The 15,458-nt window shown below is 37.5% G+C and overlaps 1 protein-coding gene across 1 annotated transcript; it reads right to left on the minus strand.

The window, feature by feature from the left end:
• Window positions 1-5,763: 5,763 nt before the first annotated feature.
• On the minus strand, window positions 5,764-10,020 carry LOC125658675 (demethylmenaquinone methyltransferase-like). Its single transcript, XM_048890010.2, has 4 exons — window positions 9,935-10,020; window positions 6,793-6,964; window positions 6,372-6,599; window positions 5,764-6,290 (listed from the first exon to the last, which is right to left on the minus strand). The coding sequence occupies exons 2-4, from the start codon at window positions 6,907-6,909 to the stop codon at window positions 5,799-5,801; spliced, it is 837 nt and encodes a 278-aa protein (XP_048745967.2). The 5' UTR covers window positions 6,910-6,964; window positions 9,935-10,020; the 3' UTR covers window positions 5,764-5,798.
• Window positions 10,021-15,458: the final 5,438 nt, after the last annotated feature.

Below are 15,458 nucleotides of genomic sequence, written 5' to 3' on the forward strand. Positions count from 1 at the left end.
TGATTCTGTGGGGGCATAATTTCCTGTAAAGGTCTTACAATTTTGCTGAAATCCTTGATGAAACGTCTATAAAATCCTGCAAATCCAACAAATTGTCTTACTTCATCAGGATGAATAGGAGTTGGCCATTCTAAAACCTTCTTAACCTTTTCTGGATCTGTAGATATGCCTTGTTCTGATACGATGAATCCGACATACTTTACCTCTTTATGGAATAAATTGCATTTCTTTGGATTCAATTTGAGATTGCACTCCTTTAATCTCCTAAATATGATTTCTAATCTTTCTAAATGTTGCTCATATGAATCCGAAAAAATTATCAAATCGTCCAAATATATGACGCATATTTTCATATTCAAATCTCCTAAGCATTCTTCCATTAAACGCTGATAAGTTGCTGGACTGTTTGAAAGGCCAAATGGTAAACGATTGAATTCAAAAAACCCAATAGGTCCAACAGTAAATGCTGTTCTGTGTTTATGATTTTCTTCGATTTCGATTTGATGATATCCGGATTTCATGTCCAGAACTGAAAAATACTTTGATCCTGATAATGTGTCAAGAATGTCTTCTATCCGGGGAAGGGCATATGAATCTCTGATGGTTTTCTTGTTGAGCATCCTATAATCTACGCACATCCTAATATTGCCATCTTTTTTCCTTACAAGAACAACATTCGATGCAAAGGGTGAACTTGACTTCCTAATTATTCCTGCAGATATTAAATGCTCAATATGTTTTCTAACTTCATCTATCATAGCTGGTGGTATACGTCTGTACCTTTGTTTAAAAGGCGTTTCATCCAGTAAGTTGATCCTGTGTTTAACATCTGTATAATGACCGATGTCAGTATCTCCCTTAGAAAATATACCCTTATAATGCCTGAGTAATCTCCATATATCCTCTATCTGCTTATCAGATAAATCAGTATTATCCAAAGTAAGATTCCTAATCTGTTCTGGTTGGTTATCTTGGTGTGCTTCATCAGGCAGGAGCTGACTCAACTGCACTAGTTGTACTTCACACAGCACCGACTTTGGCTGAACTGATACCATCCGTGTAGTTATATTAGATACATGAACATCAACTTGTCTTGTCTGGGCTGAAAAAGTCATGACTGTTGGAACTATATCCAAATCCTTTGGCAAAATTGACTTTTTTGTATGTTCCAAAATAGCATACGTATCAGGGTGCTGAATCCTGCTATTGGCATCAATGTATCCTCTTATACAGATGCTACTATTTGGCTTGATAATGATTTTAGAATTCTCAGCTGAATGAACCAAGGCTAATCTATTGTTTGTCCTTTTCAGTTCCCTTTCCTGCATCATCATAGACCTAACTGCCAAGTACCATGATGTAAACAAAGCAGCATTCTGTAAAAACCTGTCTCCAAATTGATCTCTACAACCCTCCATTAAATGACGTAAAATGTTAGTGCCAATCAACAAAGGTGTCTTTTCACTGTATGCCGTTGTTGGTACAACCAAAAAAATACATGTATGAGAATCAGATATAGGGATACCCTCTGATTCCAACTCAACCTCTATAAATCCTAAATAAGGGAGAGTATCGCCATTTGCACATTCTATTTGCAAAATGTCATTGAGAGACTGCAGTTCTCTATGACTCAGATTTTCTCTATAACACTTTTCGCTGATTGTACTAACAGCACTACCAGTATCAACCAAAGAATTAACTTCTATTCCATCTACTTTGACCACTGCTTCATTGCTACTACCTACAATCTCCTCAAAAGGGCGTGCTCTCTTTGCACCTAGTACCCGCCCCTCGTACAAGGTGGTCCGTAGTTTAAATTCTTTGAATGATCTAGTCTGACTGTGCATTGCCATTTAAAATGCCCATATTGCTTACATCTATAACATTGAGGTCCTAAATTCTGCTCAGAATTATGCCCTCTGTCCTGATTAGAATCTTTTGAGAAATCTGAATTGTAATTCTGCTTATTCCTAGATCGACCTCTTCCTGAAGACTTGTTTCTATTTGGTTGGTGGTGATATGTTTGTTGTTTAAGCTCTGAAATCTCCTTACCCATAGCTTTCATTGTCATCGACATATCCTGTACTAAATACTTGAGCTCGGATATTTCTGACTCTTTGCTAGTACTTGCACTGTCAGTCACATTCTGTTGAGCATTTAATGCTTTCCTAGACCCTTTTTCTGCTACTGGGACTTTATGTTCTCTCTCAATTTTTCTAAGTTCTACTCTCAACTTGTCAAAATCTGCAATCATTTCATATTTGAAACCAGATATATCTTTCAACTCTTGTCGAAGACCAGACCAAAATTTGGACTTCAACATCTCATCCGATCCGTAACTCCCTATCAACCCTTGTTCAACAAGTTTCCTTAAAATGTCTTCCAGTCTACATGACCATGAAGTAACATCTTCAGTCTGTTCTTGCTTAGCGCTGTAAAATTTTGCAAGTAATTCTTCTTTTGTATCAACTGTACCATATACACTCTCAAATTTCTCTAGAACAGCCTTAATTCTAACACCAGGTCCCAATCTCATCAAGATTCTGCTAGCTTCACCTCTGACTGACCTTCTAATTGCTTGCATAATAACTTCCTCTTTATAGATCTCATCATGCAATAAACTTTTTACTTCGTAGCACCACTGGTCATAATCTGCTTCACCTTTAGTGGCACTTTCCCCATAGAAAATGGATAGTCGAGGTTGACTAGGATGACCTGATTGCATTATAGTTATCGGTTTAGATTCAACTTTTTCCTCTGATTTTGCTTTTGCTGAAAAATCTTCAAGCCATTTTTTAAGATCCTCAGGTGTATCTGTTTTTGGCTTTAGACCTAATTCCTTAAAAGCACTTAAAAGCTTCTTTTCATCCTCAGATGCCATAATTTAAACCAACCGAGTTCTCGAAAACGACAGCGCAAATAAACCGTAATATGAAATGAACACGATTTAGTGCACTGAATTAACAACCATCAACCGAAACGCGCAAGTATAAACACACGGTACATACACCAAGTATGATAATGTCTAGCTATATCTCATGCAAACTACACACCAATGATAATATTGAAGTTTGACAATGAAATATTATGGTAGTTGTTTTGTAAAACTAGTAATTAATACCTTTGGTTTTATCAACTGGACACTTCCGGTTGAAAATACGCACTTCCGGTAGACGACAGACAAACTATCAACCAGAATACCTTAGCCAAGTCACTGTCAATATCTACTTGCTTATACCAATCTGACACTGAATGCAAACTGAAATATGTATCAATAACAAACTGACAGACTCAGATCTAATGATAAACTCCCAACTATCTAATCTTAATACCACCAATCTCTGACTGTATAATCACCAAGAAACAATGTCAAATAATTGCGCTCAACTTGTTTTCTTGGTAGCTATTAACTTAATTATCAACAAAACTTGCATGCAATGTTAGTAGTGCCATGCTATGCCCTAACTTAATCATTTATTCATAGAAAGAAATTTTGAAATTTTATTTAGATTTGTTTGCTTACCGATCTGCTGACTTTAGCCTTGACTGTGTCTATTGTCGAATGGATCACAAACACAATTTAAAAAAACAAACAAAAAAACACACACACAAAAAAAAAAATCACAGGGCCATGAACAATAGCACAAATAAACACAGTAATATAATCCAAAGAATTGTTGTTGTTTGTTTTGTTTTTGAAATAAATAAAAGTCCAAACGATCCAAGAAAACACAAGTTGTGTCACTGTCAAACAATGTTTACATCGAAACTGCAATATTTCCGGTGTGACACGCAGAGACAAGTAGTACGTAAAATAATTCGGAATCTCTCTGTCACTAAGTCCGTCAGATGTTGGTGCGCAAATCCGAATTCTGGAATTCCATTGGTTGATCAAAGTATTGGATCCGCCCTCCGAATTCACAAGTCCTTGGCGATTTTGAATCCGCTTTGACGTTACTTGGATCCGCCTCTACAGGTGCGCGCCTTCCTTGCGGAACGAAATCCAGCGAACCGGTCCAATCTGATGAGTAGATTTCACTCGTCAATAGGCTAAGAATAAATTGAATTCTGTGGAGACCAATTTTTTTTCCCTGTGGAAATAACTCACTGTGGGTGTTCACACGAAGCGGGGCTATTCAAACCAAGCTGGGGGCTCCATATGTAACTCACGATGCGTTGATAGAAATACAACAACAGCGTAAATCCTTGTTAAAAGTTCGTGTTTATATTTCATTCAAATAGAATAAATTGAAATGCCCAAAGTTATGGACTTTAGGCTTGATATTTATCAAATGTAAAGCTGTAAACTATATTTCAAAGCTTCTTTGGTGCAACACGATGGCGAAATAACTCCAACTATAACTAAAACTCAAACGTCTGTACACTTCAAACCCACTGGACAATATGAAAAAATCCAACCCTGGTCTAAAGTCACATGACTATAAGAGGCGCCAAATGCTCACCAAACTTTTGGCGGGAAAATACTAATTACATCAAATTGGAAATTAAATAAAATCAAAGCTGCTTGCCATTGTTTTGGCATAAGTTTCTAGTAGAACTTTATTATACAATCTTATCAATTGCAAATTCAATTCTTTTTAATCATAAAACTTAAAAGTTATTTACAAAATTTTCACACGGCTACATGTTGTTTACTGTTGGAATGGAGTGTATCGTTTTGTTTCATGGATTATGCTAATAAAGGGAGTTTTACTATTACTATGAGTATTTTCGACAAGTGTACACGTACATCTGCGGTCCTTTACAGATATTAAGAGTAGACCCAGGTAAATAGTCATCCGCATTCGATGCTTTTTCATGACGAGCATACATGACCATGTCTTCTTTATACGTACAGTAGCATTTATGTATTTGCATTTTGCTTGAAGTAAGTGTGAATGGTATAGATTTTATACCCTTTGCTTATTCCATTTCATCAATAGATCTAGATAATAGATGAAATATTTCTCTACGTTTTTTGTATAGTTTTGACATATTTATTGCAAATGTACGCACATTCACGTAAAGAAAAGGCATTCTATAATTATTTATCCAAAGCTTTTAGAATGATTTACTACTGTACGATATGTTTATTGTAATTTTGAGCACTGCATGGTGTTTCAAAACGTGATTTCATTTCTTCTTGATGTCCTATAAATTAGTATCGGAGATGTACGTGTTACCTGTCGAAGCTACCCGCACAGGTAAATCGAAGACACTGATGTGAAGTGAAGCGTAGCAAAACTCGTCCCCTTATATACCATGCGAACCCTGATAAATATAAAAATAGAATACCGAACTAATATGGCGGATTAGCAAAGAAATATGGCGGACATATAAAATTATTCTATATTTATTAATTCATGTCAGCTTCAAGTACAAGGTATTCCGTGTCGTGAATTCCTCTACGTCTCGGACCCGGACATTCGAAGAGCTCGATTTATTGAAGGCAAAGTTTGACTGGTTGAATATAATGAATACTTCTTATCATTAAAAGTCGGATTACCAACGATTTTACCAAGAGATAACTGCAATGATAGTCGGTGTTTTGACACAATTTTCTTTCTATATAACACCAATGCTGAGACCTACATACTCAGAAAAGGTCAAAAAACCTGTACCACTAATCTCCTTTCACAGACCTATCTCTGTCGGTCAAGGTTGTACGCCTCCTTTTTTCGTAACAGACGTTTATCTGTAAATCGGTCCAAAGAACTGCAGGGATTACAGTGTTTCTCAAATCAGACAAAAATGACCAAAAACGAGAGAATGATGTATTTATTAATTGGAAATGTTCATTATATTTCCTTCCTAGCTGCTAGAGTTTCTAACGCCCCAAAAATGTCAATTTTATTGTGAGTCTCATAATATTTTTGAAGGGTTCCTTCATTCTTCATCTGCGTTACGTCTTGTATCATCTCTTGAATTTCTTCGTCTGTACAGGTTCCCCAAAAGGATACACCTTTCCTCCATGACTCACTTAATGGACCTTCGATATTCCCGTGCTCTGTATGATACGAAGCCTGTAATGATTTGAAAGCCGATTTGAGAGATAATCCAGACTCTTCTAAATACATTTTCAGTTGTGCGTGACTTGGCAATCTTTTATGCCATCGCCGTCTGTTTTCTGGCACAAGATTCGAAAACCACTTTGCATCAAATTGCTCTGGTGTGATTGTAGTAATGGTCAGAATCCCTCCTGGTTTAAGGATACGATATGCCTCCTTCAAAGTTTTGGCGACAGCCGGAAATGATTTCCCATCGGGTTTTTCTTCTAAATGGTGCAAAACCTACAAAATACATTAAAAGTCGTGTTAACTTGTAACGTCCATCATTTTCAGAATATAAGGTATCTGAAACTAAATATATACCAAGTTTATCATCGCAGCATCAAAACAATTATCTTCATAAGGAATATCAGGTAGAACCACTTCTTTGAATGACAGAACGGTTTTGGGAGGACCACACGACAGTTTTGCTTTCGCTTTGGTAAGCATACCCTCACTGGCATCCATCAAGGTCAGGCTTCGTGGCTCAAACTGGAGAAAATAGTCTGCGTAGTTCCCTGTTCCACAACCGATGTCGATTATATCCATTTCCTAATTTAAAAAAAAATGTTAGTTAAGATTTTTTTCGTCAATAATGAACGATATATATGACACATTGTATAGAATAAAAATAAAATAAAATAATATTCTGTCGGGTAATGAAAGAGAGATATACTTGATTGAAATGATACACTTGATTGAAATACAGAATATCCAAATTTGTATGCGCCAGATGTGATATTACCTTGACAGTCTTCCCTGTAAAGTTCTCCATCATACTTTTTATGAGATGAGCTTCAGCAGCCTCTCTTGCAGAGTCGTACGATTTAGAGACGTCATTGTAATTCGCTATTTTGCTCATTATGTGTTGATTTTTAAGTACTTCTTAATTTCATCAATAGTTGGTGTACTTTCCACTGTAAATGTCAAATGAAATATTCTACAAAATAATTTGATCTGAATAATTGTTTTCCACATAATCATATCGTGTAAGTCAAAATTGAACTTTTTTAATTGGTCAATATTCAAATTTAAATTTCTCATCGAACGACACAAAAGGAAACACCCGTGGGGATATCTTTCACAATTCTCAGTACCCCTCCTGGCAAACAATGACGAAGTGAAGATAACGAAGAGTTGAAGATCACTGATCACATTCATAACCCTATACAGAATGCACAATTGAGAATAGGGTGCAAACACGAACCACCGGAAACACCAAAGGTTGGATCAGCTGCATCCCATGTTGACCGGTCACACCCGCCGTGAACCTTACATTTTGATCATGTAAATGGAACTATGTAAATAAGGGCAACAGTTATCATGAAATACGTCAGACAGCATTTGACTGATGACAGATTGTATTTACATATTACATTATTGAAACGATCAAACAATTTGCGAAATGGTCATTTTAAACGAGACTATATAAATCGCCATAACATCAGCTTATTTGTCAATAGCCTGCCTAGGTATGGAAATTAATCATACGCAGAAATTGCTCTCGCATATGTAATATACTAATTTACAATTCATTAATATTTATTGGATCGAGGCCTGGGGGTTATACAAATTTTTGGTGCATATTGTTGGATATTATCAACTTTTACAAAAATAACACAACTGTTATGGGTTCTGCATGTTATAATTTCTGTATGCGTGAATTTTCGCGGAAAAAACACACTGGATTTATAAAGAAGAAGGTCTAAGCTATTTCATACCATGATGAAATTTTGGAATGAATATACTTTATTTTACTCAAAATTACAGGGCCATATTTGGGTATTCGTGGCTCTTGTTCTTAGCTGATAGACATAACACCATATGCAGATGATAACTGATATTGTTACAATATGGCAAGTTGACGATGGAGAAGCTGACGTCATCTCGTTTGTCACGAAGTTGAGTTGTTAGTTTGCCGTTAACATCTTTGTTAGTGAAATGTCCAAATATGGTAGTTTTAATGATCTCATTTGCAATTATAACCTGTCATTATTTCAAATACTGTCTGACGTCTTCCATATCAATTGTTAGACAGTTCTTTAAATTCTGATTTTGATTAAGGATTACTCCTGATTTGGCTACAGGTTACTCTGAGAATGCGGGAAAGATTTTCTATATTTAGAATAAAGTTTGAAAGAATTCAACAGAAAGGTAACATGACAATCTGTTTTAACTTGTACACTTTTTAGAGATAGAATTCTCTAAAGGTTAACGTAACTAGATAGTAAATTTTGTGGTAAAAAGGACTCTGCAGAATTACATTGGATACAACAGTAATGAGGACTGGACTTCATGGCTGATCGTGACAGCACTACAAACAGGCTTATTCTCATTCCCCTTCCTACAACTCAACTACAGTTCAGCTGGACCAGGCATTACTGGTGATGTCAATAAAATTGAAAGTCACTTATTCTAAAAGGTCTGAAATTCAGAGAGCCCCGATAATTCACACGTTTATTATCGCAAATTATGCTAAACGGTAGGATAAAGATATAAAGGAATGACGACACTTTGTCAAAATGCATAAATAATATAATAGAGATAGAAAAATTTCCAATATATTTGATACAACAATTATGCATGTCATATATTCTTCTGTGTTCAGTAAATCAAAAGTGAAGAATTAGATATGTTACATGAGGAATATGTGCTGTTTTCAACTGAAAAAGCTTGTGACAACATTGTCTTTGTACGTAAACAGTTAGATGTCTCGATATGCAAAAAGGGAATATAACGAACAGGGATGAAAAGGTGAAGTTAACGAACAGTGATCATTTTCATAAATCTTATAAGGAATAAAAAATTAAGAGTTGGGCAAACACGGACTCCTGGATATACCACATGTGGGATAAGGTGCCTAGGAGGAGTAAGCATCCCCTGTTATTCGGTCACACCCGCTGTGAGCCCTGCATTTTGATCAAGTAGAAGGAGTAATCCTTAGTCAAAATCAGTGTAAAAACGGTCTAAGAATTTGTATGAAACACCCCAGACAGCTTTTGATATACCTCATAAATACTATAAAGAATAATCAAGAGTGGGGCAAACACTGACCCCTGGACACACCAGAGGTGGAATCATGTGTCGAGGAGGAGTAAGCATCTCCTCTTTACAGCTGTCACAACCACCCTGGACACATTAATGGTGGGATAAAGTGTATAGGAGGAAGAAACAGCCCGTGTCCACACGTTACACGCACCGTAAGCCCTACAGTGTATATACTGATCAGGTACACGGAGTAACCTCCCTGGGGAAGTTTGTAGAAGATAGTTGACATCTATAATGTTTGTAATTAAAAAGTGTGCATGCATTTCTAGAGAATGTAAGGGTCAACTTGAGCTTAAGATATGTTGGGATATAAGTCAGGAGTTTTCCAAGTTCAAGAATGTTGCTAACGTTACCGGTATCTATTCTCCTGTACGTAAATCTATGTTTAAGGAACTGGGGGCGTGATTCGAAATGAGTATCTTCCGTAACTCGGGGGTTTAAAGAACCTGTGGTGGTCAGTATCCACAATCACGCATAGCACTAACTTTGTGTCACGTGATCTACACCTCATTACGTCTCAATATGAATGAATAATTCTTGAAAGGTCATAAAACAAATAAAGAAACAAACAGAAAATTACTAAAAGTTTGATATTCAGATTAACAAGGGAAATTCGTGATCGTTATAGCGATATCGGTAGGTGTCCCACATTCGTGTCACATAGACCTCAAGGTCGAGAAAGGCAAATACGTCAATGCATACATGCAGTTTTATAATCTAAATTATTGAAAAATGTCTGCAATATAGGTAAGCCAAGCAAATTCGCCATACATTATATGCAAAATGCAGAATCATAAACGATGATGTGCCGATAGATCTTGCATAAACACGATACTTACGACACAGTTAAAACGGCACTCTTCATATAGTGTCTACCTTGATGCATATGATTACCTAACAAGAATGAGAGACAAAGTGATCTAATCGTCACAAAAAAGATTTACACGGGCACTGCTCATTTGTATGAAAGCCGAGTAGTATCAAGATTAGGGATAGGGCATTTATAATGGTCCCAAGAGGGGTAGGAAGTTTAAATATCATGCAATTTTGATGACTATAATATTGTAAACTACCCCAGGGGTGGCTAGTATTTCTGAATCCTCAGCATGTAAACAGGTCATTGCTTCACCATCAAAATAACTCATCTGTTTATTAGGATGTGCCCATATAATTTAATTGTTCTCACGTAAATAGACCAGGCTCCACTCATGTAGATACTTTGTTGAATAATACTCAAGATGATGATCAGCCATACTCAACATTTATTAAACGTACAACATCACTTTATAGCATAATAATAAAGGTAGTGCACATAGGTCATGATGTGATAGGATTTCTATATATAACAACATCAAGAGACATAGCTGATTCTTCAGAAACACAAGTTTAGATCGTCCAGTGTGGTAGGAGATTTCTAACTAGATGTAATTTACATTATGCAAGGTGAAGATAACGAACAGTGATCGATCTCATAACTCCTACAAGCAATACAAAATAGATAGTTGGGCAAACACCGACCCCTGGACACACCAGAGGTGGGATCAGGTGCCTAGGAGGAGTAAGCATCCCCTGTTGACCGGTCACACCCGCCGTGAGCCCCATATCCTGATCAGGTAAACGGAGTTATCCGCAGTCAAATCAGTGTGGCAAGAACGGCTTAACAATTATATGTACCTCAGTGTCTTTGTTTTTCTTCTTTAAGCTTAAACTGTTGCCGCCATACAACTAACTGAAATCAGTCGTAACGTAGATGTAGTACGCGCTTCCTTATATAACCTCATATCCTCTGTCACATGACTCAAATTATCCAATGAAAATATGCCGTACGAACTATCAACCAATCAATAGCTTGTACGGGAAGCTGAGTTCCCACACAGAACTACTTTTGCCACACAAGCTGCTGTAAAATATCGTAATAAATAGAACAAGGTAAAGTTAACAATTGGAACTAGAACACATGAAATAAACTTAAGTAAGCCAATTAAGTAATAACTTCAATGATTTTAAAACATCTCTATACTTTGCATTAAGCACAGAAATATGTAGCGTATGAATATCGTAACTACCGACGATAGCGTGAACAAATGTATAGTCCCGATTATGCTGACTGATTATAAGATCTATGTTAACAATAAACAACTACTAATAGCCTCAAAATACACAACAACTCAAACTAAAATGTAGAATCTGATCCAATATTCTAAACTTGAATTATAGAACACATAGTTTTAAAATATGTCATTAAACCGGAAGTGACGATCCGAGCAAAGTATTATGGCTACCAAAACATATGTAAAATCCACCCTCTTTTCCCTGATATTATTAATCCTACTATCTTACATGAAGCAACAACAGGTAAATTACGATGATATAAGGTAGTACAACAATCGTAACTAGATAAGCTGACATATTATCTCGACAGAATAGAGCAAACAAACAAGTGTGTTGACAGTTTTTGTCATGGCTTTACTTATTTTAAAATATAAATGACAGAACAAAATACAATAAATGTATAAATGATCAATGAAAATTCACAATGAGCATGAGGCATCAATGATTATATTCCTTATTGTCAATGACCAATAACCAGTATTCAGAATGAAGTCCATCATCAATAAGCGTTCAATATTCATAGGTCAATGAGGTTAAATGGTAAATGTTCGATATTTTCGTTATATGATACACATTCAATGATGATCAATGGATTTTTCACACAATGGTCTACATCGACTTTTCCAATAGTGTATGATGTAGAAACAATGAAAATGGCACAATGACGGAAGCACAAATTATTGGGCAGAGACTCTGGAAAATTAACAGAATCTGCGGCAGGGCTTCAAGCAAAATTCGGATAGCTGAGATTCAGCCCTTTCCGTGAATGGAGTACGAAGTCGGATACACAATGACCTGCTTGGTAGTTGAGTAAAGCCATGACGCATTATCGTAGGATGGCGAGAATCACAGAGAACACCAATACCTGGAATTAGAAAGAGAACACGACAGCAAGCAAACTCATAAAAAACCAAAATTATGGGGAAAGGGTGGGAGGGGTTGCTTCCTTGGTTATGGAATCCACATGGTCTTCCAGATGAGTTTGTCACTACTAGGTAGTTCCCTTTATTAACAAGTGCACGCTGCTGGATGGTGTTGGTAGTGCTACGCTTCCTTGTGAACCGGATCATCTTGCACTTTGATGGGCTAAATAATATATGCCAGTCTTATTCCCGCTGCTCAAGCCTCTGCAGATCTTGGAGTAGAGATGAGTGGAGTGACGTCTTGACCTTCCTGTAAAGTAGGATATCAACAGCAAATAATATGGTGTTTGAACCAACTCCCCTTCTCTCTCTCTCTCTCTCTCTCTCTCTCTCTCTCTCGATGTAACTGGTGTTGAAAATGAAATGTGGTCATCTATGACTCGCTGGCTGCGTTAGCTGAGGAAATTCTCAATCCAGTTCAGTACGCTCCTTCCTTGAGATTGTAAAGTAGGAGCTGGTGTGGGACTTTGTCAAAGGACTTACTGATGTCAAGGAGTATAGCGTCCACCTGTTCAGCTTTCTCGATCTCTCTGGTAATTCAATTGATGATCCTCACAAAATCTTCTTTTGCGGAACCCATGTTGTTGGTCAGATAGGATTTTGTTCCTATCTAGATGTTTCACCAGGTTATGGATGACATGTTCCAGGATTTTACAATATACAACCGTTGGTGATATAGGACAATAGTTAGATGGCGATGTCTTGTCCCCTTTCTTGAAGATCGGTGCCACTAAGGCCTGCTTCCATTCCAGGGATGTTGTCAGGTCCCTGAGCTTTGAATGGGTCCAGGTTCTACAGGAACTGTCAATACTATCTAAACTGAATTTATCCATAGGTACTGATGGTTCATTTATCGATGATAGATGAGACATGTTCTCATATGTAAAAACGCTGCAAAATTGGTCGTTCGTTATTTTGACCTTGAAGGGTGGGGTGGGTGGGGGGAGGGGACACTCCACTACTGTCACTTTTATAGTTTTTGATGTATGTAAAGAGCCTTTTCCGTATCCATCATTGGTGACGATATCCTTCATGTATTCGATATGGGAGTTCTTAAATCCTCTACGTGTTTCTTTTTGTATGGAGTTTTATTTATCCAGGTATTTTTGGATTGTCCGTCTTCGCTGATTTGATAAAATACACGTTTATTCGTTGTGACAGTCTCTTTATCTAACGTGAAATCCATGGTTGGCTGAATCGCACCCAGGCAGGTTTGCATTCTCTTCTCATCAATGATGGATATGCATGATGTCTTAAATGCTTCCCATTAGTGGTTAAGATCTTCCTCATAGGGTTCCGAGGAGATCCGGGTTAGAATAGGTCCTCAGTACCCCTTGCTTGTCGTAAGAGGCGACTAAATGGGGCGGTCCTTCGGATGAGACCGCAAAAACCGAGGCCCCGTGTCACAAGAGGTGTGTCACGATAAAGAACCCTCCCTGCTAAAAGGCTGTAAACGCCGAGCATAGGCCTAAACTGCAGTCCTTCACCGGTAATGGTGACGTCTCCATATGAGTGAAATATTCTCGGGAGGAACGTTAAACAATATACAATCAATCTATCTTCTCTCATAGGATTTGTTAGAGACGAAGTGTTCACCTTTCCCCAAGTTCAGCAATGTTGATATTTTTCCAGAGTTGAATTTTCCTTTACATGGGCTTCTTTTTTATTGCTTTAATAAGAACCTCAATGAAAATAGGGCCGTGGTCACGGAGTCCGGAATGGGGTTGCCGTTTGGTAACGAGGTCTGTTCGTAATAAAAGAGATCCAGAGTATTAGGAATTACCCGTAGTGGATAACTCTACAGCTTGCTAACATGTCGATGAAGTATTGGCTGATGTTTTGGTTGTATTGGCTGGAGATGAGAGTTGGAGCATCATTCTTTGTCAGGGAGGTTTGCATATCCAGGAATTCAGATGGTAGCCTTAAGATTTTGTTGACGCATGCCTTTATCATTTTCCCATTTTTGTTTTGTGGTCGGTAACGTTGTTGGTCATCTTGACATAAGATTGCTGCAGCTGTGGTGATGTTGTGACCGGTAATTCATTACCCGTTGTGCTGTCCTTTGCCGCAAATGGTGACACCTCCATGCGGGACACAGAAGCGGTCTATGAGGTTGATTACGTGACAGGCACATGGTAGGAGCTCTCGTTCATAAATACCCTTGCAAAGCCAGGCCTCACATTCTATAATATCTGGATCAATGTCGGTAAGTAAAAGTCAGAATTGTTCTCGTTTGGCTCAGATGCTTTGAAAGTTAATTGATATTACTCTCAGAAAGTTAATTGAGATTAGAAGCTTACCTTGGTCGGTTTATCAAGATTTGCAGATTTCCATGGGGATGAAGTATATTGTGGTGTGCCTATGGAGAAGTCTGAAGAAAATTAATTCTGGGAGGAGTTATTAGAGAATTATACGTCGTTTAGTGGAAGACTTTCGGTATCTTTTTCTTCTCATGTGTTATAAGGATTGGTAGTGACTAAGGACGAGATTCCGTCATTGTTGTCTCAAACAATGTTGATGAGTTTGGAACCCGCAGTAGCAACATATCCAGCAAATCTTATGTGTTATACCTTAGAATACGGAGCGTGGTATATCTATACATTGATGTGGAACCAGGTATTACTCATGCTACGCAATTCTGGTTTAACTTGCATGGTTTGGCACCTACTCCCTCCGATAAAAGAATGTCCCTTTTCGATTCCATTTCCGTGTTTTCTTTTTTCATTTCACGGCAGACGAAGTGTTCACGTCATCAATTTAGTACCTTAAATTAACACTACACAAGAAAAAATTAGAACGGAAAATCTTTGCTCCATTTACACCCAACTTTTCTCCATCATATGATTTTTCGTGACATTTCACGTACAATTAACTTGCATCCATCGTGTTTCTTCAATTAACCCCCCCCCCCCCCCCCCCCCCCCCCCCCCAACTAACCCTCCCTAACAGACCAAACACACAATAAAGAGTCCCACGCACGTTATTGGTCTCTAGAAATCACCTGAGCTTTTTTTTTAATACTTTGTACTAAATGATATAGTGTTAAAAGGTACAAGGGCTCAATGCTCATTATAATCATGCAAACATTTTGCCTCCTTGATGTTCAGGTAAAGAAGATTTCTAAGATTTTCCATACATGACATCCTGGAGCACATGCGTCTTTGAGCTCATTATAATCATGCAAACAGTTCAGAAATCATACAAGAACTCTTCATATCGATGAGATCAATTTTCTCTTTTAGAAAAACATGGTGCAGAAACATCGAATTTGTATAGTGAGATATTGGTATGAAGTCACCAATAATGTCTCTCATGACTGCACACCTTA

The sequence above is a fragment of the Ostrea edulis genome, chromosome 9 (assembly GCF_947568905.1).
Source record: "Ostrea edulis chromosome 9, xbOstEdul1.1, whole genome shotgun sequence".
In the NCBI taxonomy this organism is placed as follows: Eukaryota; Metazoa; Mollusca; class Bivalvia; order Ostreida; family Ostreidae; genus Ostrea; species Ostrea edulis.